General features: G+C 35.4%; 1 protein-coding gene across 3 annotated transcripts; it reads right to left on the bottom strand.

The window, feature by feature from the left end:
• Window positions 1-46: 46 nt before the first annotated feature.
• LOC125682364 (uncharacterized) lies at window positions 47-17,113 on the bottom strand. Of its 3 annotated transcripts, XM_048922874.2 has the most exons (6): window positions 4,710-6,344; window positions 3,331-3,393; window positions 3,026-3,104; window positions 483-710; window positions 314-344; window positions 47-225 (listed from the first exon to the last, which is right to left on the bottom strand). In XM_048922874.2, the coding sequence occupies exons 1-6, from the start codon at window positions 4,725-4,727 to the stop codon at window positions 177-179; spliced, it is 468 nt and encodes a 155-aa protein (XP_048778831.1). In that variant the 5' UTR covers window positions 4,728-6,344; the 3' UTR covers window positions 47-176. The 3 variants fall into 3 exon arrangements, with proteins under 3 accessions (XP_048778831.1, XP_048778833.1, XP_048778834.1); XM_048922876.2 differs by lacking the exons at window positions 3,026-3,104; window positions 3,331-3,393; window positions 4,710-6,344 and adding exons at window positions 11,278-11,325; window positions 16,982-17,113; XM_048922877.2 differs by lacking the exons at window positions 3,026-3,104; window positions 3,331-3,393; window positions 4,710-6,344 and adding exons at window positions 11,278-11,319; window positions 16,982-17,081.
• Between the last annotated feature and the right edge of the window lie 1,449 nt (window positions 17,114-18,562).

Raw genomic sequence — 18,562 nt, 5'->3', positions numbered from 1 at the left:
ACGAGAGAAAAAAACAACAACAGCAAAAAACAAAAGAAAGACTGGCGATAGCAACAACATTTAATCATAATTGTACGAATCCACCATGAAAATGTTGAATCATTATGGTAAAAATGAAAACAATATTGAAAGAGCTGATACGAGTGTTGTGTGGTGTATTTCTCCGATATGTTCTCTCACATTCCAAATCCCATGCCGAATCCATCAAATAAATAACCAGATAAACTGGAAAAAAAAAACCCAACCAAATATATCACATGACTTCCTCTGACAACTGAACAATGCACTATTTATAGAAAATCAATATACTTACAAGTAATCGTTTACGGAGAATGAATTCGAACCTGCAAATAATATATTTAGACTATTAACGCACAAACATATTAGTAATGATATATTTAGACTATTAAAGCACAAACACACTAGTAATCATCAAGCAAACATCTATGAAATTATATCAAAACTTGGTTCGTATGCAGTACCCGAGGTTCTTCCTGTATTTGCAGTATTCCCGCCAAATACAGCCGACCAATCAGTGGGTGATGATGTCACTGGTTCAGTAACGCCCATGCCTGTTGCGGCATTGGCCTGACCCTGCTGTTGCTGTAACATTTTAGCTTGCAGCAACATTTGCAATTGTTGTTTTTGTAATCCTCCTATTCCCGGAAGCTGTAAACTGGTAGCCTTGGTAACCTCTATACTTGGGGTCTCTGAATGCAATATTACAAATAGTATTTCAATAACTGCGCCAGTGATGTTTTCACTCGTGCTTTTCAGCTGCGTGGTTCTATCGCTTGTCTGTAGTTAATTGTACAGAAATATGTCACATCTTCTCATATTCATTGGTCACTTTGAAATGGGATGTTTTGTATAGAGTGTATAAGATTCTGTTGAGAAACGGAAAGGTAAAAAATGTCGGGTTTTGTTTTGTGTCAGGTTATTGCCCTTGACAACATTTTTAAAATCATAAATAATTGATTATCTATGGAAAATATAAACCTTTTCAATATTAATAGTTTACCAGATTTTTATTATATCCAGTGAATAAAATTCCTTAAAAAGATATGTTTCTATCATGCGCAAAGTTTAAATCATTAAGATTTTTGCAAAAACCTATGACATCACATGAGAATCGATCAACCTTAAACTAGTCCCAAGATGAATAGCAGGTTCAAAATAACATTTAAATTCCCTGGAGTCTTTCGCTATTGTCAGTTATGACATTTTCAAATAGTTTTCAAAATATTTTATGTCTGTAATTTTGTTCAACAGGGGAAAAAATGTCATTACTTTCAAATTTTTCAATTGAGGAAAATAGTGATCATATTTTGAACGCCGTTTTATTCCACTGAATATGTAGTCCCCATATAATTCAAGTTCCCTAGACAACTGCACGTAACATAGAATGATGTACCCCACGTGTTTCATAATTGAAGAAAAGGCTTGCACATGTGGTGCATATCATGAAAAGGTCAAATTACGAATCTTATAAATCCTATAAAGAACACAAAATTTAAAGTAGGGCAAACACGGACACCTAGAAACACCAGAGGTGGGATCAGGTGCCTAGGAGGAGTAAGCATCCCTGTTGACGAATCAAACCCGTTGTGAGCCCTATATCTTAATCAGATAAACAGAGTAATCCGTAGTTAAATATGTGTGTAAAGAACGGTCTCACAATATGGAATACACCAGACTGCATACCATCTAATGGCAGAATATCATATATATATATATAGAGAGAGAGAGAGGGGGGGGGGGGGCACACCAACAACGCTATTGGTGCTTTCAATAATTGTTTTTAATGACTTTGTATTCACTATGTGGATCCGACACTTCTAGGTATTGGGTGTTGTTGGATATGAGTGAAAAGCGAAGACAACGAAAAGTGCTGTTACATACTAGTATATGCAAATGAAATCATTATAGCGACCATAGATATTTTGATTTTAAATTGGACTCTTAAATCAATGTAATATTAATCTGTCAATAACCTGCCTCAGATAAGAAATTGATCAAACACATCTAAAATACTCTTGCGTATCAAGTCAATTTAAAGACATAACTACCATATACAGGTGGAATATTGTTTCATGAATATGGGAAGTTGACGATGGGGAAGCTGGAGTAATCCCATTTGTCATAAAGTCGAGTTGTTAGTTTGCTATTAAAGTCTATATTAAGTAAAACATCCAAATATGAAGATTCCGATGTCTCATGATATCCTGAATCGACATATGAATGAAAATAAAACGCTGTTGAATCAGATGTAACTAAATGTCGAGGCGACAGCAAGATATTTTTTCTTCTCATGTAAAATTTGTTAAGCAGTTCTTGGCACACTGATTTTGACTACGGATAACTCCGTTTACCGGATCAAGATATAAGGCTCACGGCGGATGTGACCAGTCGACAGGGGATGCTTACTCCTCCTAGGCACCTGATCCCACCTCTGGTATATCCAGAGTCCGTGTTTGCCCAACTCTCTATTTTGTATTGCTTATAGGATTTATGAGATTGATCACTGTTTGTTATCTTTACCTTTCATGTAGCAATATTCCATATCACCCGGATAATTATAATGTTTATGTCTCCCAACTAATTTAATACGCAAGAGCATGTTCTACGTATGATCAATTTCTAAACCGAGATAGTCTACTGACAAAGAAGCTGATGTTACAGGGGCTTCAGCATTTCGTAAACTGTGATAATTACATGAATAATGATGTTATATGCAAATATAATCTGTTAATAGGTCGAATGATGTTTGATGTTTTATACCCGTTGTTAAGTCGTTCTTTACAAACTTGTTTTGACAACAGATAAATCCGTTTACCTTATCAAGATGAAAGGCTTACAGTGGGCGTGACTGTTCTTACTTGATTACATCAATAATATTATGAAAGAAAGAAAATCAAAATCAAAATTGATATAGGAGAGTATGTAATAATGAGAATAAGGTGTTTTGACTATGGTTAAAATTGTACCACTATAAAGCATGTTTTGTATTACGGGTAACACGCACCAGCACACATGTTGCATTTTTTCCCTTTGCACCTCGATAATCGAACACACGTTTCTGTTCCTGCCTTGCATGGGGGATCCTAAAAAAAAAGAAAGCAACAGCAAACCATTCAATATTAATATCTGAATATCTGAGCTAGTCAATCTAAAAGTAAAACTGTGTTTATACCTTCGATTCAAAATATTCACGCGATAGTGTGCTGCATGAGATGCTCAAACTCAGCAAACGAAAACGAAGAAAAAAAATCGTAGGAAAGTATTGTCTATTCAAATGTAATTTTTTTCCGTTTCAGTCACATTACTTACACATTCGGCAGTTATAGTTGTTTGACATAAAACACCAGTAACACACACCAAAACCAGTGTTATCTGAAACATATCATATACGTTAAAATGAATAGAATGATAAACTGATCTGCATCGACATTATTTTATTTGTGGATAACAGTTAGTCATACACTCTGCTAGAAAACAATCTGTGTCAAACTGCGTTTGTACAAAAACTATTGGTTAGAATAGGTAACCTTGAAGAACACATTTAGTACATACGTAATATTTTCCGAAAGAAAATTATAGCTGACAGTGATGTATTTATGTTATTGTAGATATTTAGATAGATTGTGTTTATCACGTGACTTCACGCTGAAATGCTTCAAAATAAAAGTTGGTGCGTAAAGCAATTTTTTATGTCGCAATTATTCACGTCGTCATAAAAACGACAGGTAAACCAACAAGGAATCTTTTTAAAGATACAACAATATCAAGCATCGGTTGTTTCCATGGTAAATAGATGATGTAATATGTAAAATTTTGACAGAAATTTGAAGTCAAGAAATCATATGTACATTAACCGTTTTACAAAATTGTTTGGTTTTATGCTTTCAATTATAAAAAAGATATATTCTTAAAAAGGAAAGAAAGCCATAGGAATCTGAATTAGTTAAGATGTATTTTATTACAAAATAAGATCATTGTAACATGTCTAGAAGTTTTTGTGAATCAGTGGGAAACCGCATGATATCAGCTAACTCTTGGTCGTACTACACGTCAAACTAGACATCAAAAAGCGCGGAAAACACACCATTAAGTCACTAGTGTCCCACTGCCTTATTGAAGCCCAGTCCCTAGATTCCTTTGACATATATTTTAAGGAATCTGACATCTATATCGTATTTTTACGGCATGCCTCGTACTTTTATACGTAATATATATGCATTAAGTCTATCAATACGTGTAAACGAAGGGCTTAATGTGAAAGTTCATTTGATGGACGAGAATTTAGTAGATTGCAAACAACTTTTTACAAACGTTTTAGATCAAAATTTAGAACAATTAGTATAAAAAGAAGTGTTTATCACAATCAAGTTCTTGTCCAAAGTGAATGGAAAGAAAATATATTTCAGCCGTGTTACAATAAAGTTTTTTCCTGTTGTAGAAGTTAAAGGCTGCGAAAAATAATCGTGTGGTAGAAATGAAAAAAGAAACAAAACAAAACTCATGGCCCCACTAGTTCTCTAATATAGATAAAATAGCATTTCAACAAGCAGCATAAAGATTACAGAAAACTTTAGAAGTCCTGATTTACGATTTTTGATTTCTAAAAAAAAACTTGATGACGGAAAAAAGGGAGTATCATAAAGCCTACTCAGTAACGTTACTTAGTATTAAAAAAAAACGCCACTCACCACTAGTTGGGTCCACATGATGTTAGATTATGTTAAGTTTCTCCGTGTGACATTTACAACTTTCTATTTTATGATGGACAAGACCCGCCTCCTCGCTCTGTCGGACAGGGCGCAAGGACTGGACATATAAATCAAAGCACCTGTAAAATCCCTGCATTTCAAGCCCGTCTAACGTGTTCATATTAGCTGCCTGTCGTTACAGCTTGAGTTAGACTACTTTCCTGCTCAGACGGTTTCTGTTTTATGCAGAAAAGCTGAAATTTACATGAAAGCTTCTTCACATAGTGGAGATTCACTTTTGTTAAAATCCTGATCCCAGGGGTAGGGTGGGACCACAATACGGGATCAAACTTTTACATGCCAATATATAGGGAAAATCTTAGAAAAATCTTCTCAAGAACCACGAGGCTATAAGAGTGGAGATTTACCTGAAAGCTTCCTGGTATACAGTAAATTCAATTTTTTCAGATCATGGCCCCCGGGGGTAGGAGAGGCCACAATAGGGGATGAAAGTTTTACATAGAAATATAATGGGGAAATCTTTAATAATTTTCTTCTCAAGAACTACGGAGCCAGAAAAGTTTACATTTACGTGAAAGCTTTCTGACATAATGCACATTCACGTTTGTTAAAACCATGATCCCCGGGAATAGGGTGGGCCCACTATAGGGGATCAAAGTTTTACATATAAATATATAGAGAAAATCTTTATAAAATTTCTTCTCAAGAACCACTGAACCAGAAAAGTTTATATTTACATGAAAACTTCCTGATGAAGTGCAGATTCAAGTTTGTAAATATCATGGACCCTGGCGTAGGGTGGGGCCACAAAGTTTTACATATAAATATATAGGGAAATAATTAAAATTCTTCTCAAGAACCATTGGGCCAGAGAAGTTTACATTTACATAAAAGCTTCTTGACATTGTGCAAATTCAAGTTTGTAAAAATCATGGCCCCCGGGGCCACAATGAGAATTTTACATGTGAATATGTAGGGAAAATCTTTAGATATGGGCCAAGGTGACTCAGGTGAGCGATGTGGCCCATAGGCCTCTTGTTTAAGCATGTCTTGAATAGACAGTGCCTATTGTGTGTAACCAACGCCTCTCACACCTCTAACTTGACATTACCCAAACTGTACAGTTGTTCTGGACACATTGAAAATGAGCACGTGTCTTTTTGAAAGTAATCAGACATCTTTTGAAAAAGAAGGTGTTGCATGTGTCATGTTAATTCCCCTAAAGGTGTTGCATGAAAGATCGAAAAAATTAAGTTTTTCAAATATATGATAAAACCAATTAGAACGTATGTCTTGATTCAATAATTTTTGAAAATAAGTTTAAAAGACGTGTATTGACAAAATTACCCAAATATTTGGAGTTTAAATCGAGCAATAAGCTATTTACATGATTTTTAGCGTTAAAATGGAGGGGTATCCCCGAATTTCAGAAAGACTGCCTCCGTGAAACAAAATAGATTTAGCATGAACATGTTCTTCGAGTTTTCCTCTAAAAAAAAAACAAAAAACCAAAAGCTTTGAAATTTTGTTTCTCGAGGGCATTTTTTTGTAAATTCAAAAAAATGGAAACAACTTCACTTTTATTATTTTCAACTTCACCTGTACATTAATTTTCCGTATTAATGTTGGTCTACTGCGTGGTTCAGTGGGTAAGGTCGTCGACTCTTATATGTAAATATGTTTTCTATTTTTATAACGACATGGTTCGACTCCCTCACGAACACTTTTTTTTTAATATTACGTTTTCCATCTAGATTGTTTTTCTTAATTGAAACACGCTTCTAGTTTTATAAATGTTTCATGTCAAATCTCTGCTTATTACCATGTGCCGATTTTGAAATAAGCTTCCAACCTGGACACTGTTTAGTTTGTGAATAGGACTCTCAACAAACACGCCGAATACAGCATGCAATACCTGTGTTTTAATAGTCAAGGCTGCTAACGAGAAGTTGTATGTTTTTCTGAATGAAAGTTATTGACAAAGGCATGGTGCCTTTTACGAAAAACCGCTGTGAACTTTGCAAAGCTTTGGAAGAAAAACTTTAAAGGCCGGGAGTAACCTAGAAAATTTTACACCCCTACAGCAATTAAGCATATATGGCAAGATGGCAGGGCTTAGCAGTGTTATCAGAATAAGCAGCAATCTGATGCTTGACTCTACACGTGCTCTGTAGCAGACGATATTTTGAACAGGGAGACTGGCATGATTTATCAAAATAAACTAAAGTTTTCCCGCATTTTTCTACCACTCTGCTCGATCTGTGAGGCACTGAAAGGCTATGTTTTTACTTTAACAAAACTTCACCCTAGGAACTACAAAATGAATTCATCATTGTTTTATCCATGTCTTTTAAAACATGTAGTTTTTTTTTATAATATACACAAATATTGGTATATATGATATACTAATACTTATGGTTTTCCTCTTGGTACCTTTCAATTATGAGAAGAATTTGGGGGGAAACTGTAGCTGTGCAATGGAGGACATGTGCATTGAAGGGTTATTAAGAAACATTTTGTCCATTATGATATTTGGAGACCTACTATCTGTGATTGTCTCTTTTGGCATGGTAATGTTGACATGTAAGAGTCCAGATTGAGAGTAATTTTAGAGTTGTGGTTGATCAATTGGACATTTGTCATCATTGGTGAGAGACAATTAATGGGAGTTACACAACTGGCCTAGGAGATTGTTGCTTAATCAGACAAACATCATGCTTGACATTATTCGAGAAAAGGTACCAGCAATCCTGCAAAACTCTGAAACAGTGATCAGACTGAACAGTCCTAATGAGTTATTTTCATAAAGTCAACCATTTTTTTTTAATGGAATGTGATTATATATAATTAAAAAATAAAATTTGGATTTACCAATGATATATGAGTAAGTACTTTTTTTCCACGTTATACAGTGATTTGATTACATGTTGCCTTTGGTGCAATCCCTCTTATCTAGAACTAGACAAGCATGCTCCTGCAATATGTGAGTCAACATCCGGTGTAAACAATAACAAAAGATAATCACACCCACTAACTGCCAATCTCTAATTTGAAATACAAATTTAGCCCTGCTTCAGATTTTTGAGGCCAAAATTAAAACTTCATGAGAATTTATATCTAAAATAAATATGGCCAATATATGCACAGTTATGAGGGGAACAAGCATACCTATTTTAAAATTTCAGTACAACAGCTTAATCTTTATTTTTGCAAAATAAGTGCTGCAATCTGAATGTGACCAGAAAATTCATATATTCCACCATTTTCACCGATTGGCTGCTTTAATACCCAATTGCCGGCCTTTAAGGCCAAGCAAGGTAAATAACCGTTAAACAGTTTGAGTTTATATGTATTCCAGTAGAAAATTGCTATATTGAATAAATTTTTACAGGTGTATGTACTTCGAATTTTGCTGAGCTTTATTAATGCGTATCTAAAAACTTCCCATATTTTGTTTTGTGGTCAGAGTCATGTACAGTTGCCATTTGTTGGTTATAGAAAATAATACATACGAGTATAAGAGCTTCTGGACTGTAGTAATATAGAATATTACATAATTGATACACTTGTAACATGTAACCGTATACACTATGACTGTATCTGATACTCAGAAAAAAATAGGACAATTTAATTTTCACGATTTCAAAATTTATCTTTAGACTACATGTATAATGTATTGACACATAAAATGTATCAGGTTTGTCCCTAGCACTGGGGAATCCTTCAGGGATTTAAATGACAAATACGCAATGAGTATAAATACGAATGAAGGTCAGTTCTACGTCATGAGTGCTAGCACGGAGCTCCGATTAGGGGAAATTCCCGCTTCGGTGCAACACTCTCTTTACATGTAGTTGAACTTTGTCAATTTTTAAACATGTCTTGAATAGATGTGTAATCAACGCCTCTCACATATCTAACTTGACATTCCTCAAACTTTGTACTTTGTACATTCATATGTGAAAAATTGTCTTAGTGTCCGGTAATCAATAGGTAAAAAAAATTAAATGAAATATGACAGCACGTTGTAAAACGTAAGCGCTTTCATTAAAAAAAATCTTCAGACATTTTGCTTCAAACGTCTGAAGATTTATTTTAAAAATGAAAGCGCTTGCGTTTTACAACGTGTTGTCATATATTCCTTTTTTCACACACACGCACGCACGCACGCACGCACGCACGCACGCACGCACGCACGCACGCACACACACACACACACACACACACACACACACACACACACACACACACACACACACACACACACACACACACACACACCAGTGTCAAACCAGAATCAGTTTATTCAGTTATCGATCTAAACTGAAATTAGTTTTTTGAACAATTGAAACCACCGTGTATGTGACCGGTCAATAGGGAATGCTTACTCCTCCTAGGCATCCGATCCCACCTCTGGTGTGTCCAGGGAACCCTGGTTGTCCTGCTCTTTATTGTATTGGTTGTATATTGTCCAACGTCCCGCTCGAAAAAATTTCACTCATATGCCGGTGAAAGGCTGTAAAATTTAGGCCTATGCTCGGCGCTTACGGCCTGTGAGCAGGAAGGGGTCTTTACCGTATGGAAAGCCATAGGGGACCCCCAAGTCATGTTCTATATAATCCATTGTATCAATCATGACCTACCCATGTTGACAACCCAGGATGTCAAATTGGTCATATCCCAACTTGAACCTGGTATTTCCAACTTAAAATCACCGTGATCCCTATATTTTGATCAGATACGGAGTAATCCGTAATCAAACTTATTAAGTAAAGAACGGCCCAACATTTCGTACGAAACACGTCAAATAGCATTATACCTACTGGCAGGTTAGGTCGTTACAATGACCTTAGAATTTGCGAAAGCTGATTTTAGACGAGACTATGACACGCGCGAACCACATTAATTGGATAAACCTGCTTTAACGGAGATAAACTAACTTTATCGACCGTTAATCCTAGTTTAACGGCGTTAATTCGAATTTTTCAGGGCAATGTTTCTGAAATACTTCATTGGAAATGCACAAAAAAATTCCGTCCATGGATCATAGGTACCTCTTCAATGGAACTTTTGAAATCATCGGATGGATTATTTCCCATTCTTTTGTTTTGTGCAACTATCTACCAGCAGCACTTTCCCCTTTACTCTATGTGTTGGTGGGAGTGGGGTGTGTGTCAGACAACTTTCTTCTGGAGTATTTTCTAAACTCTTTGTGTTTGCATTGACGGTTGTCCATTAATTAGCATTAACGACTTGAAAAACCCGGATTATCTGTCGTTAACTCGAATTAACGATCGATAAGGCTTTAACAACAGATAAAGTGGGTTTAACGACCAAGAACTTGTATTATCGATCGTTATTTCGAATCCCGGTCGTTAATTCGAATTAACGACGATAAACTTAATTTATCAAATTGAAAATCTAGGATTAACGGTCGATAAAGTTAGCTTATCTCCGTTAAAGTAGGTTCATCTAATTAATGTGATTCGCGCGTGCCATACGAGACTGTTGAAACCCCTGTAACATTAACTTATTTGTCAGTGGCCCACCTGATTTAGGAACTGACCACACGCTGCATTCACTCGTGCGTATCGAATCAGTTGTGAGACATAAACCCTTTATGTATGTGATAATGGACTATTCCTACATAAATATGGGAAGTTGAAGATGGATAAGCTGAAGTCATCCCGTTTGTCATAAAGTTGAACTGTTAATTTGTCTATTGTAATAGTTATACATGTCAGTTGTAATACTGTAACATGTGTATTATAAAATCATAACATGTCTATTGTGATATTACAAAATATATATTGCAGTAAAGTAAAGTAAAGTAAATTTTATTTAAAGTCGCACTATATACATTCAACATGTCAAACACAAACTCTAGAGCTTTTTAACCGACTATTACATTCAAGTATATCAAGGACAAAGACACATAGCATGCATGTACACATATACACAGACATATCACAGATTAACAAAAGAATACAAAATAAAAGAAAACTTTCATGCAAGAATATACAAGAATATACAGATACAAAAGCATAAGACTACGAGGAAGAAATAAATTACTACAAGCAAGAGTATATGTATAAAAAGCATCATTAAATTTCAAACCAATTAACTATGTTTGCTGTTTCAAGAAGCTGTATAGTATAAGAGTTGTTAAAAATAATTTTATAGTATAAGAGTTGTTAAAAATAATTTAAATATAATTAAAATAAATGATGGTAGTAAATTAATCATGTAAATATTTAAAATTTCATTGCTGATGGAATTTACTAAAAAAAAAATAATAAAAGTAAAAATAGAAAAGAAAGGTCTATTGAGCCATGCAGACACACACATAAAGGCTGCATAGATAAAAGGAGCAGAAGCAACATATAAAGCTATGTACAATGGACCTATACACTTACATGTGGGGCCAGACCAAGTGGAAATAAAACTTTTAAATTGATTTAAGGTGGTAAGATGCCTAGTTTCATTTGGCAAAGAGTTCCAGATCTTAGGAGCACTGTACATGTACCTAAAGGATTGCAACCCATACCTGGTTGTCCTGACACTGGGCACAATGGCAGTGTTTGTGTATCTAAAACTGTAAAAGTGATCTTTAAATGCAATGATGTCATGAAGAAACAGAGGGCTGGATTTGTTTATAATTTTATAAGTTTCTATAGCCAGTGTGCGCATACGCCTTACTTATAAGGTTGGAAGAAGAGATTTATGAAGCAATTCATCATATGTAGAAACATAATGAGCAGTATCACAATATCTCTGTTGTATTACAATAAAATATATAATGCAGTACATTGTATATATATTTTCGTCTGAAATTGGAGGGAATCATAATGCAAAATGTTACACTTCCAGGGCCGTAAATTAAACTTCAATTTGGAGGAGGCAGGAAATTAGGCGGGGGTCTGGGGGCCGCCCAGGCCCCCAGACGCTGAGCACATTTTGTGCACACTGAACACGTTTCGTGTAAAATCCTTGATTCTAGGGCCTTCTAAGATGTTACTTGACTAACTCATTCTAAAAGAAAGATTTGGAATGCTTTTTAAGGGAGGTATCATGTTCTTAGTTATTGGAAACAACATAAATTCTAATGAACTTTAAATTTTAAAATTTTTTGGCTCAAAAGTTGGAGGAGGCAGCTGCCTCCTCCGCCTCCATGTAATTTACGGCCCTGACTTCCGTTACAATGTATAAAATGCAGAATTGTCAAGAACAGTTTTTCTTTATTCAAAGAAAGATAACTCAAGCATGAACTGGAAATTCGAATTTTTAACTTTCGTTCTGAAATACTGTCATTTGATAACATTGGTATGGTACCCAGGTTTTCAACATCTGAACAAGATGACCGATTCCTGAAAGATTCAGGTAAAAATAAATCATACGACAGGTATGTTACCCATGACTTTGATGAAGTGGAGAGGCGTGTCTGTGATTCAATAAATGTCCTTAAAATTATGTCATAACAGCACTCTATAGTCTAACCATCTAGAAAAAAGCTGAAAATGTTGAATGTTAAGAATAGGACGAGATCACCGTCACGCTACGGAGGGAGGACAAGTTACACTTGTACTAGTTGGGTTTGAAATTCCGTTGAAATTTACATCACATAAGTTAATGCTTTCATACTTGTAACTTTCATAATCCGTTTCTAAGACACTAAGTGGAGATAGGAGAACGGACTTTGAATACATGTATTTATGGATTTTTGTCTAAACTACCATAAACAGTTTTTTTTAATCTACCTGTACTAATTGTGCATGGTCTGTGAGCAGATTCAATTAATTTTCTTCAGGTTCCAATAATGGAAGTAAACGACCGGAACTTTGGCTGTTCGTATTCATTTTTTAAATATTTTGTAATCGCTGACTTGTCACTTTGTTGTATTATAACAGAATATGTCTAAACACTCCAGTAAGCACATTGATAGAATGGAACTCTATAGGTTCTTCACAATGCAACCCAAACTGGCAAAAATATCTCTTATACGTCAAAATTTTTAAAGTTATCCACCCTTCGTAATTAGTTTTTAAAAAAGGAGATGATAACTCATTTGTCACTTAATGTAAGCAACGCAGGAGATGTTTTGAAGACCAAGTACAGATGTCCTATGTTTGGTATTTGTACAGAATTATACAGGGGCGGATTCTGAAAATGTTAAGAAAGGAAGAGGGGTGCGATTACCTTTACCACCAAGAAGGGAGGGGGGTGAATAGCTCAAAATGGCAAAAAGATCATTTTACGTTAAAAATGTTCAATCAAAGGGGAATAGCAATCCCTGTACACCCCTTTAGATCCTCCAATGGAACATTTGACTGTTCACATGAAGATTTGTAACTTTACATTTTAATCACGCAGGTGTTAAAGTACATGTTCATTCCAACATTTGACACCAGGGTACTGGAAGCTTGAGCGAAAAACGAATGATTGGCATGATTGCCAGCTCTGGTATATATTCTAGTAGCAAGTTTCGATATATTGTTTTTAAAAAACCTCAATCATATAATAAAACAATTATTGACATTTCCCTCCGGACTCTGTGATACTATACAGGAAGCTAAAATAAAGTATCGACCTTCGAAATGTGAATAATTGTGTACCTGAAAAGAAGGGGGGAGGGGGGGGGTCATGAAAGTAAACGTGATGACATTGTATCGGCTAAAGGATCAATTCAGATTAACAAAAGAAAAGACTTGTAGGGGAGAACAATTTTCAAGAAAAACTCAGATTGTTATCAAGTTTCTTTGTTATTTTCTGTCGTACACGTGTATGAATTTTTCATATTATCTTTTCTAACCTATTATTTATTATCTACAATGTTGAAATTCACCTTCAAAGCTAGCCTGACAGTATTTTCACCATTTAGGCACCAACTTTGACATGAAGTTTTGCTTTAAAGTCCTTCAAGGCATGTCTGTCCCTTATATTATTTTTTTTATATTTTTGATAGGTTACAACCTTATGAGTAATTTACAATAGCATTTGAATGGGCACCCCTGCCTTGGGGTCCAAAATTTAAAAAAAAATTAAAAAAAAATTAGGGCAATTGTTTTGAAAAACCTGGTCCATATTTAAATGAGTAGTACTTGTGATTAAAATAGCTCAGTCAACTGCGCAGCTGGCAGTATATGCTATGGTCAGTTCAAATCCGCCTAACACCTTTTTTATTTTGCATTTTCAACACTTTTTTTTCATATCTTATATAATTATGTACATGTATATATCTTCCTTCAATAATCTGGTTTAAATGCATATTCATTCTTTATATAAAAGGCATTAAAATTATAGATTCTTTGTTAAACGCAGTCATGTGAAATTATCCGTGGTCGACTTTATTCCAAAGACAATAATCATTCATTCTACTTTACTTGACGGAAGCACATGTGCGATGGGGAAAAAACCCCCACCGCATGCCACACAAGAAAATTGTTGTGTTTGCCTGTCCAGAACGTCTTTGGTAAGAATTCAGTACTGAAGAATCGCTGCATTTCATTTCCGGGGGGAAATAATATCATATTTATTTTTGTTTTCTTGTTGTCAAAAATAGATGACTTGTAAAATGAATGTATATCAACTAAGAAGGGAGTTAACTCGAAAGTAATTAACACCAGATATATACCATTATAAAAATATGAGTTCAACATGCGTGAACAATATATGCTTCATGCTAGTACGTCGTTGTAATAGGTCTGATATAAATTTACGCCTATGTCCACATATTAAAGGCATTGAAAAACATTTACTCACCCTTAGGTGACAATCTAGATCGATTATGGGTGGGTGAGCTTTGTGTATTATGGGTGGGTGAGCTTTGTGTAAAGACTAAAACCAGATTCGGACTACCCCGGTAATTAATATTTCTTAGTTTTTTTATTCCTCTTTTGTTACCCTGAATCGATCCTTTCCACGTAAACAGAATTTAAATAATGATATGTTCAGGGTGATGATTCAATATACGTGTAGATATATGAAGTGCAAAACCCCCCAGACCTCAACAACGAACAAATCCAATATGACCGATTTGACCTTGATATATGGCCTGGAATTAGGGAGAAGGGGGGTATTTATAAGTTATGTAATTTAATAGAACTCTGACCCTCATCATTAAGTTCGTACTCACGAGTTTATTAGAAAAATATATTACCAAGGTTGGAGTTGTGTACGGACATAAAAATAAAAAACCAATACATCCTATATCAACATGGTCAGAATGATGTTCTCTCATTGGATAAAACGCGTCACGTGATTGCCGTCTAAATTTCTTCAGACCGCGAATAGCATTTAGACGGCAACATGGTGTCCGAAAAGTCTTCTTAATTGTCTATCTTTCTTGTACATATTTAAATACTAAACGCCCCGCCTTCTGTGGATTTTAACAACTCTCACATTTCTATAGGCAGTCAACAACAAATCATCTAATAAGAAATGAAATGTCGTGTCAGAATGTTTTAAGCATTTTTGGATTTCATCGAATGCCAATGTCCAAGATCTGGCAATCAAGGGATGCAGCTTCAGTCATTCGTCATTAAACAACATTTTCAGAGCTCTGATAAGATATGCTACTATGATTATTTTTGAAGATTTTGAAATTTCAAATCATTTGCTTTCTTTGACATTCATATACATTGTAATAATGGGGTTTTAATTCCATGCTTCGCTGGTTCAAATCAAAATTTGACGAGTCATCATTTATACCTCCAACATACTATTTCTTTTTATAAAATATGTTTTTGAAATGCCATTGTCAATCGACCTTATTTCAATCTTGTATTTCGAAATTTTCAATTCTCTTCTACTTCCTTTATGCAAAACTACACCCTGAGTATCTCAAGTCGTGTGACAAAGCGAACAAGGACAACGTGAACTTAGAACCGTAGCCCTGTGAATTCTCTTGAAATTTGCAAGTTGGGAACTCACATTGGCCAAGGAGTATACAAAGAATAAATTATTCTTTATAAGCAATTAGAACGTTAACGTCATTCAACACATAGACAAATACAAGTATAGCTTTATGTTGATATAATACGGAAACTGGTAGGTGCTAGGGTGATATACATAAATCAACTGGAGGGTGCCACTTAATTTGTCTGGTGTTTGCCACTTCATCCATCACTTAATTTATACACGGCGGCTGTCAATTTCAAAAATAATTTACTTCGTACTGCTGAGTGATTAGTTTTGAAAGATTTAGAATAGTACGCAGACACTTAGCATCGTTTTTCAAAGTGTTGGGACAGTTGGAGGAGAAATTGTCTTCTAGAATTATTGACAAGTAGGAAAGGAACCTAAAATTTTCTCTTTAACCCAAACATCATACTAACTTTGAGGGTAAAGGGGAGGGGGGTTCTACCATCAAAAATGTGGGGTAGGGGCCAATCCGCCAATATATCATCTATTTGGCATGCAAAAATAACGGAAAATTAACTTTGTGAAAAAGTGGAGGGCCAGCCCCCTGGCTGTACGTTGGTATATTTAGTACACATTAAGATTTTCTTCGCGAATCTGTCGATATTTGATATCATGAACATTTATGTAATTGTATAACATTAACACATTACTAATTATTAGAGAAAGAGATTATACAGGGATGGCAACCCTTTCATTTTGAAACGGAGAGAGACAGAGTATGGGGGTGGTGATGAACAACGGACGGCCGCTATACGTATTAAGTGGGGCCACCTGATAATAAGTTGTGGCCACCAGATAATAAGTTGTGGCCGCCAGATTATAAGAGGCAACCGCCAGATAATAAGTAACAGCCACTTGATAATAAGTTGTGGCCGCCAGATAATAAGTGGCAGCCGCCAGATTATAAGTGGCAACCGCCAGATAATAAGTGACAGCCGCCAGATTATAAGTGACAGTCGCCAGATTATAAGTGGCAGTCGCCAGATAATAAGTGACAGCCGCCAGATAATAATTAAGTGGCGGCGGCCAGATAAAGTGGCAACCGCCAGATAATAAGTGACAGACGCCAGATTATAAGCGGCAGTCGCCAGATAATAAGTGACAGCCGCCAGATAATAATTAAGTGGCGGCGGCCAGATAAAAAGTGGCGACCGCCAGTTAAAAAGGATATGAATTATATACCTTGGCACCGACCAGCTTGTATAATACAGTGACTGGGGGGAAATTCTCGTTGACTGACCTAGATAAAAGCGTGTAAAAAGCAATGTGTCCTTCTGATGTCTAATTTCTATCATTTAATTAGAAAAATTGTGCAATTGATTTTTACATACCCACAATACGGATGATCATTATCATAATCCCTCCACAGGGCGGGGGACCTATCTATTTTTATAGAATTTATAAATGCACATTCATCCTGTAAAATAAAACTTCCTTAAACATGCAGAAATATTCAAAATTGCAACACCAAAAAGGATAGAAATTTGCATATAAAGGTCACCTTAAGAGATAAAAATAGATCTAACTTCCAGGGAGAAGGTACAATCTTTATAGAATGCTAAAGAACCTGTCAGACAACTTGATGTTAACTTTCTTTCATAAGAGTGTTCTCATACTGGCATTTAAAGTATAAGGTACAGCAAGTAATAGGACGTATCTTAGATTTAAATCTCAGCGAATTACACAAGCTAAGTTAATTACAACGTAATTACCAACATGAATAGGAGGTATTTACCCACTGTTAACAATCACCAGCGAATCTAAATTCAGAGTTCATAAGGGGCCGTGAACAATGAATGCCAAATCCTGCATAAGGAAAACCGATCTTTCAGTATCACTGAAGTACGTCAATAATTATTATCGATTATTCATAATCATTTACACTTCGACGTCAGGATATTCCCACAATCCTCAGCACTGACATTCATAGAAATCATGCAGTAATTCTTGAAGGCATTGTGATAATTAAAGTACAATGTACCTTTATCATCATGAATATTCGAGTCGAATTTTAAAAAATAATTATATTCATTAAATGAACACGAATATAATTAGAGATTTATGGAAAACTGATTTTAAATACTGTTGGTTCATGAAACATATCTCGATAGTCCTGAATGCTGTGTACAAGAATGGCTAAACCCAAGGGTCTTCATGTGCAATAATTCAAGAAAAATGTAAACGAAATTTCATCACCGCCATTCTATTCAAGGTTGCAAAATTTTCTGTACATAATGATAACAAGAGGCCCACAAGCCTTATCGGTCACCTGAATACTGGTGAAAAAGTATCGCTACTTCCATGGGCTACGAAATCGAGAAAAAAATTCCTGTTCTGAATATCTAAGCTAAATTCTAATGTTCAGCAACAGTATAAACAAGATGTGTTCTTCAAACTTCACTGCCCTCAAAAGTGCATATTACACTGATGAAAGGCTTTAAATAATAGGTGTATTTACATTTAAACATCAAAAGATATGACTAATCCTAAAGCCATAACCCTGGGTTATGAAATTCAGCATTTTTTGCACATCCTTTTCTGCTATTCCTAAGAATGCATTTAGATTTTATACAGTATCAGCAAACTTACACATATATACTATATACTACGTTTGGCCCCACCTTGGGGTCAGAACCCTTACTCTGGAGAAAATCAAATTTACAATTTTGGTAAAAGACTACCTGCTCTATCCATTTAGCACTATACACAAAGTTGGCCACGCCCTGAGGTCAGAACCCCTACCCCAAGGATCATGAAATTTACAATTTTGGTAGAGGCCTTCCTGCTCTACATCACTATGCATTTAGTTTTTCTTACATTGTGTGGTTCTTGAGAAGAAGATATTTGAAAATTGGTCAATGTTGGGCAGTTTTTGCCCCGCCCCTAAGGCCCCAGGGGTGCAGGAATCCTGA

Source organism: Ostrea edulis, chromosome 2, assembly GCF_947568905.1.
Source record: "Ostrea edulis chromosome 2, xbOstEdul1.1, whole genome shotgun sequence".
Lineage (NCBI taxonomy): Eukaryota > Metazoa > Mollusca > Bivalvia > Ostreida > Ostreidae > Ostrea > Ostrea edulis.
Note: the sequence above shows the minus strand (reverse complement) of the source record. Positions and strands in the feature narration are given on the sequence as shown.

Bases quoted from the DNA above. Each gene is read 5' to 3' on its own strand.
- LOC125682364 (XM_048922874.2), bottom strand. The intron at 711-3,025 runs GTGCGTGTTACC...TATTGCATTCAG, and splicing joins AAAATGCAACATGTGTGCTG to AGACCCCAAGTATAGAGGTT. The intron at 226-313 runs GTAAGTATATTG...TTTTTTTTCCAG, and splicing joins TTCTCCGTAAACGATTACTT to TTTATCTGGTTATTTATTTG.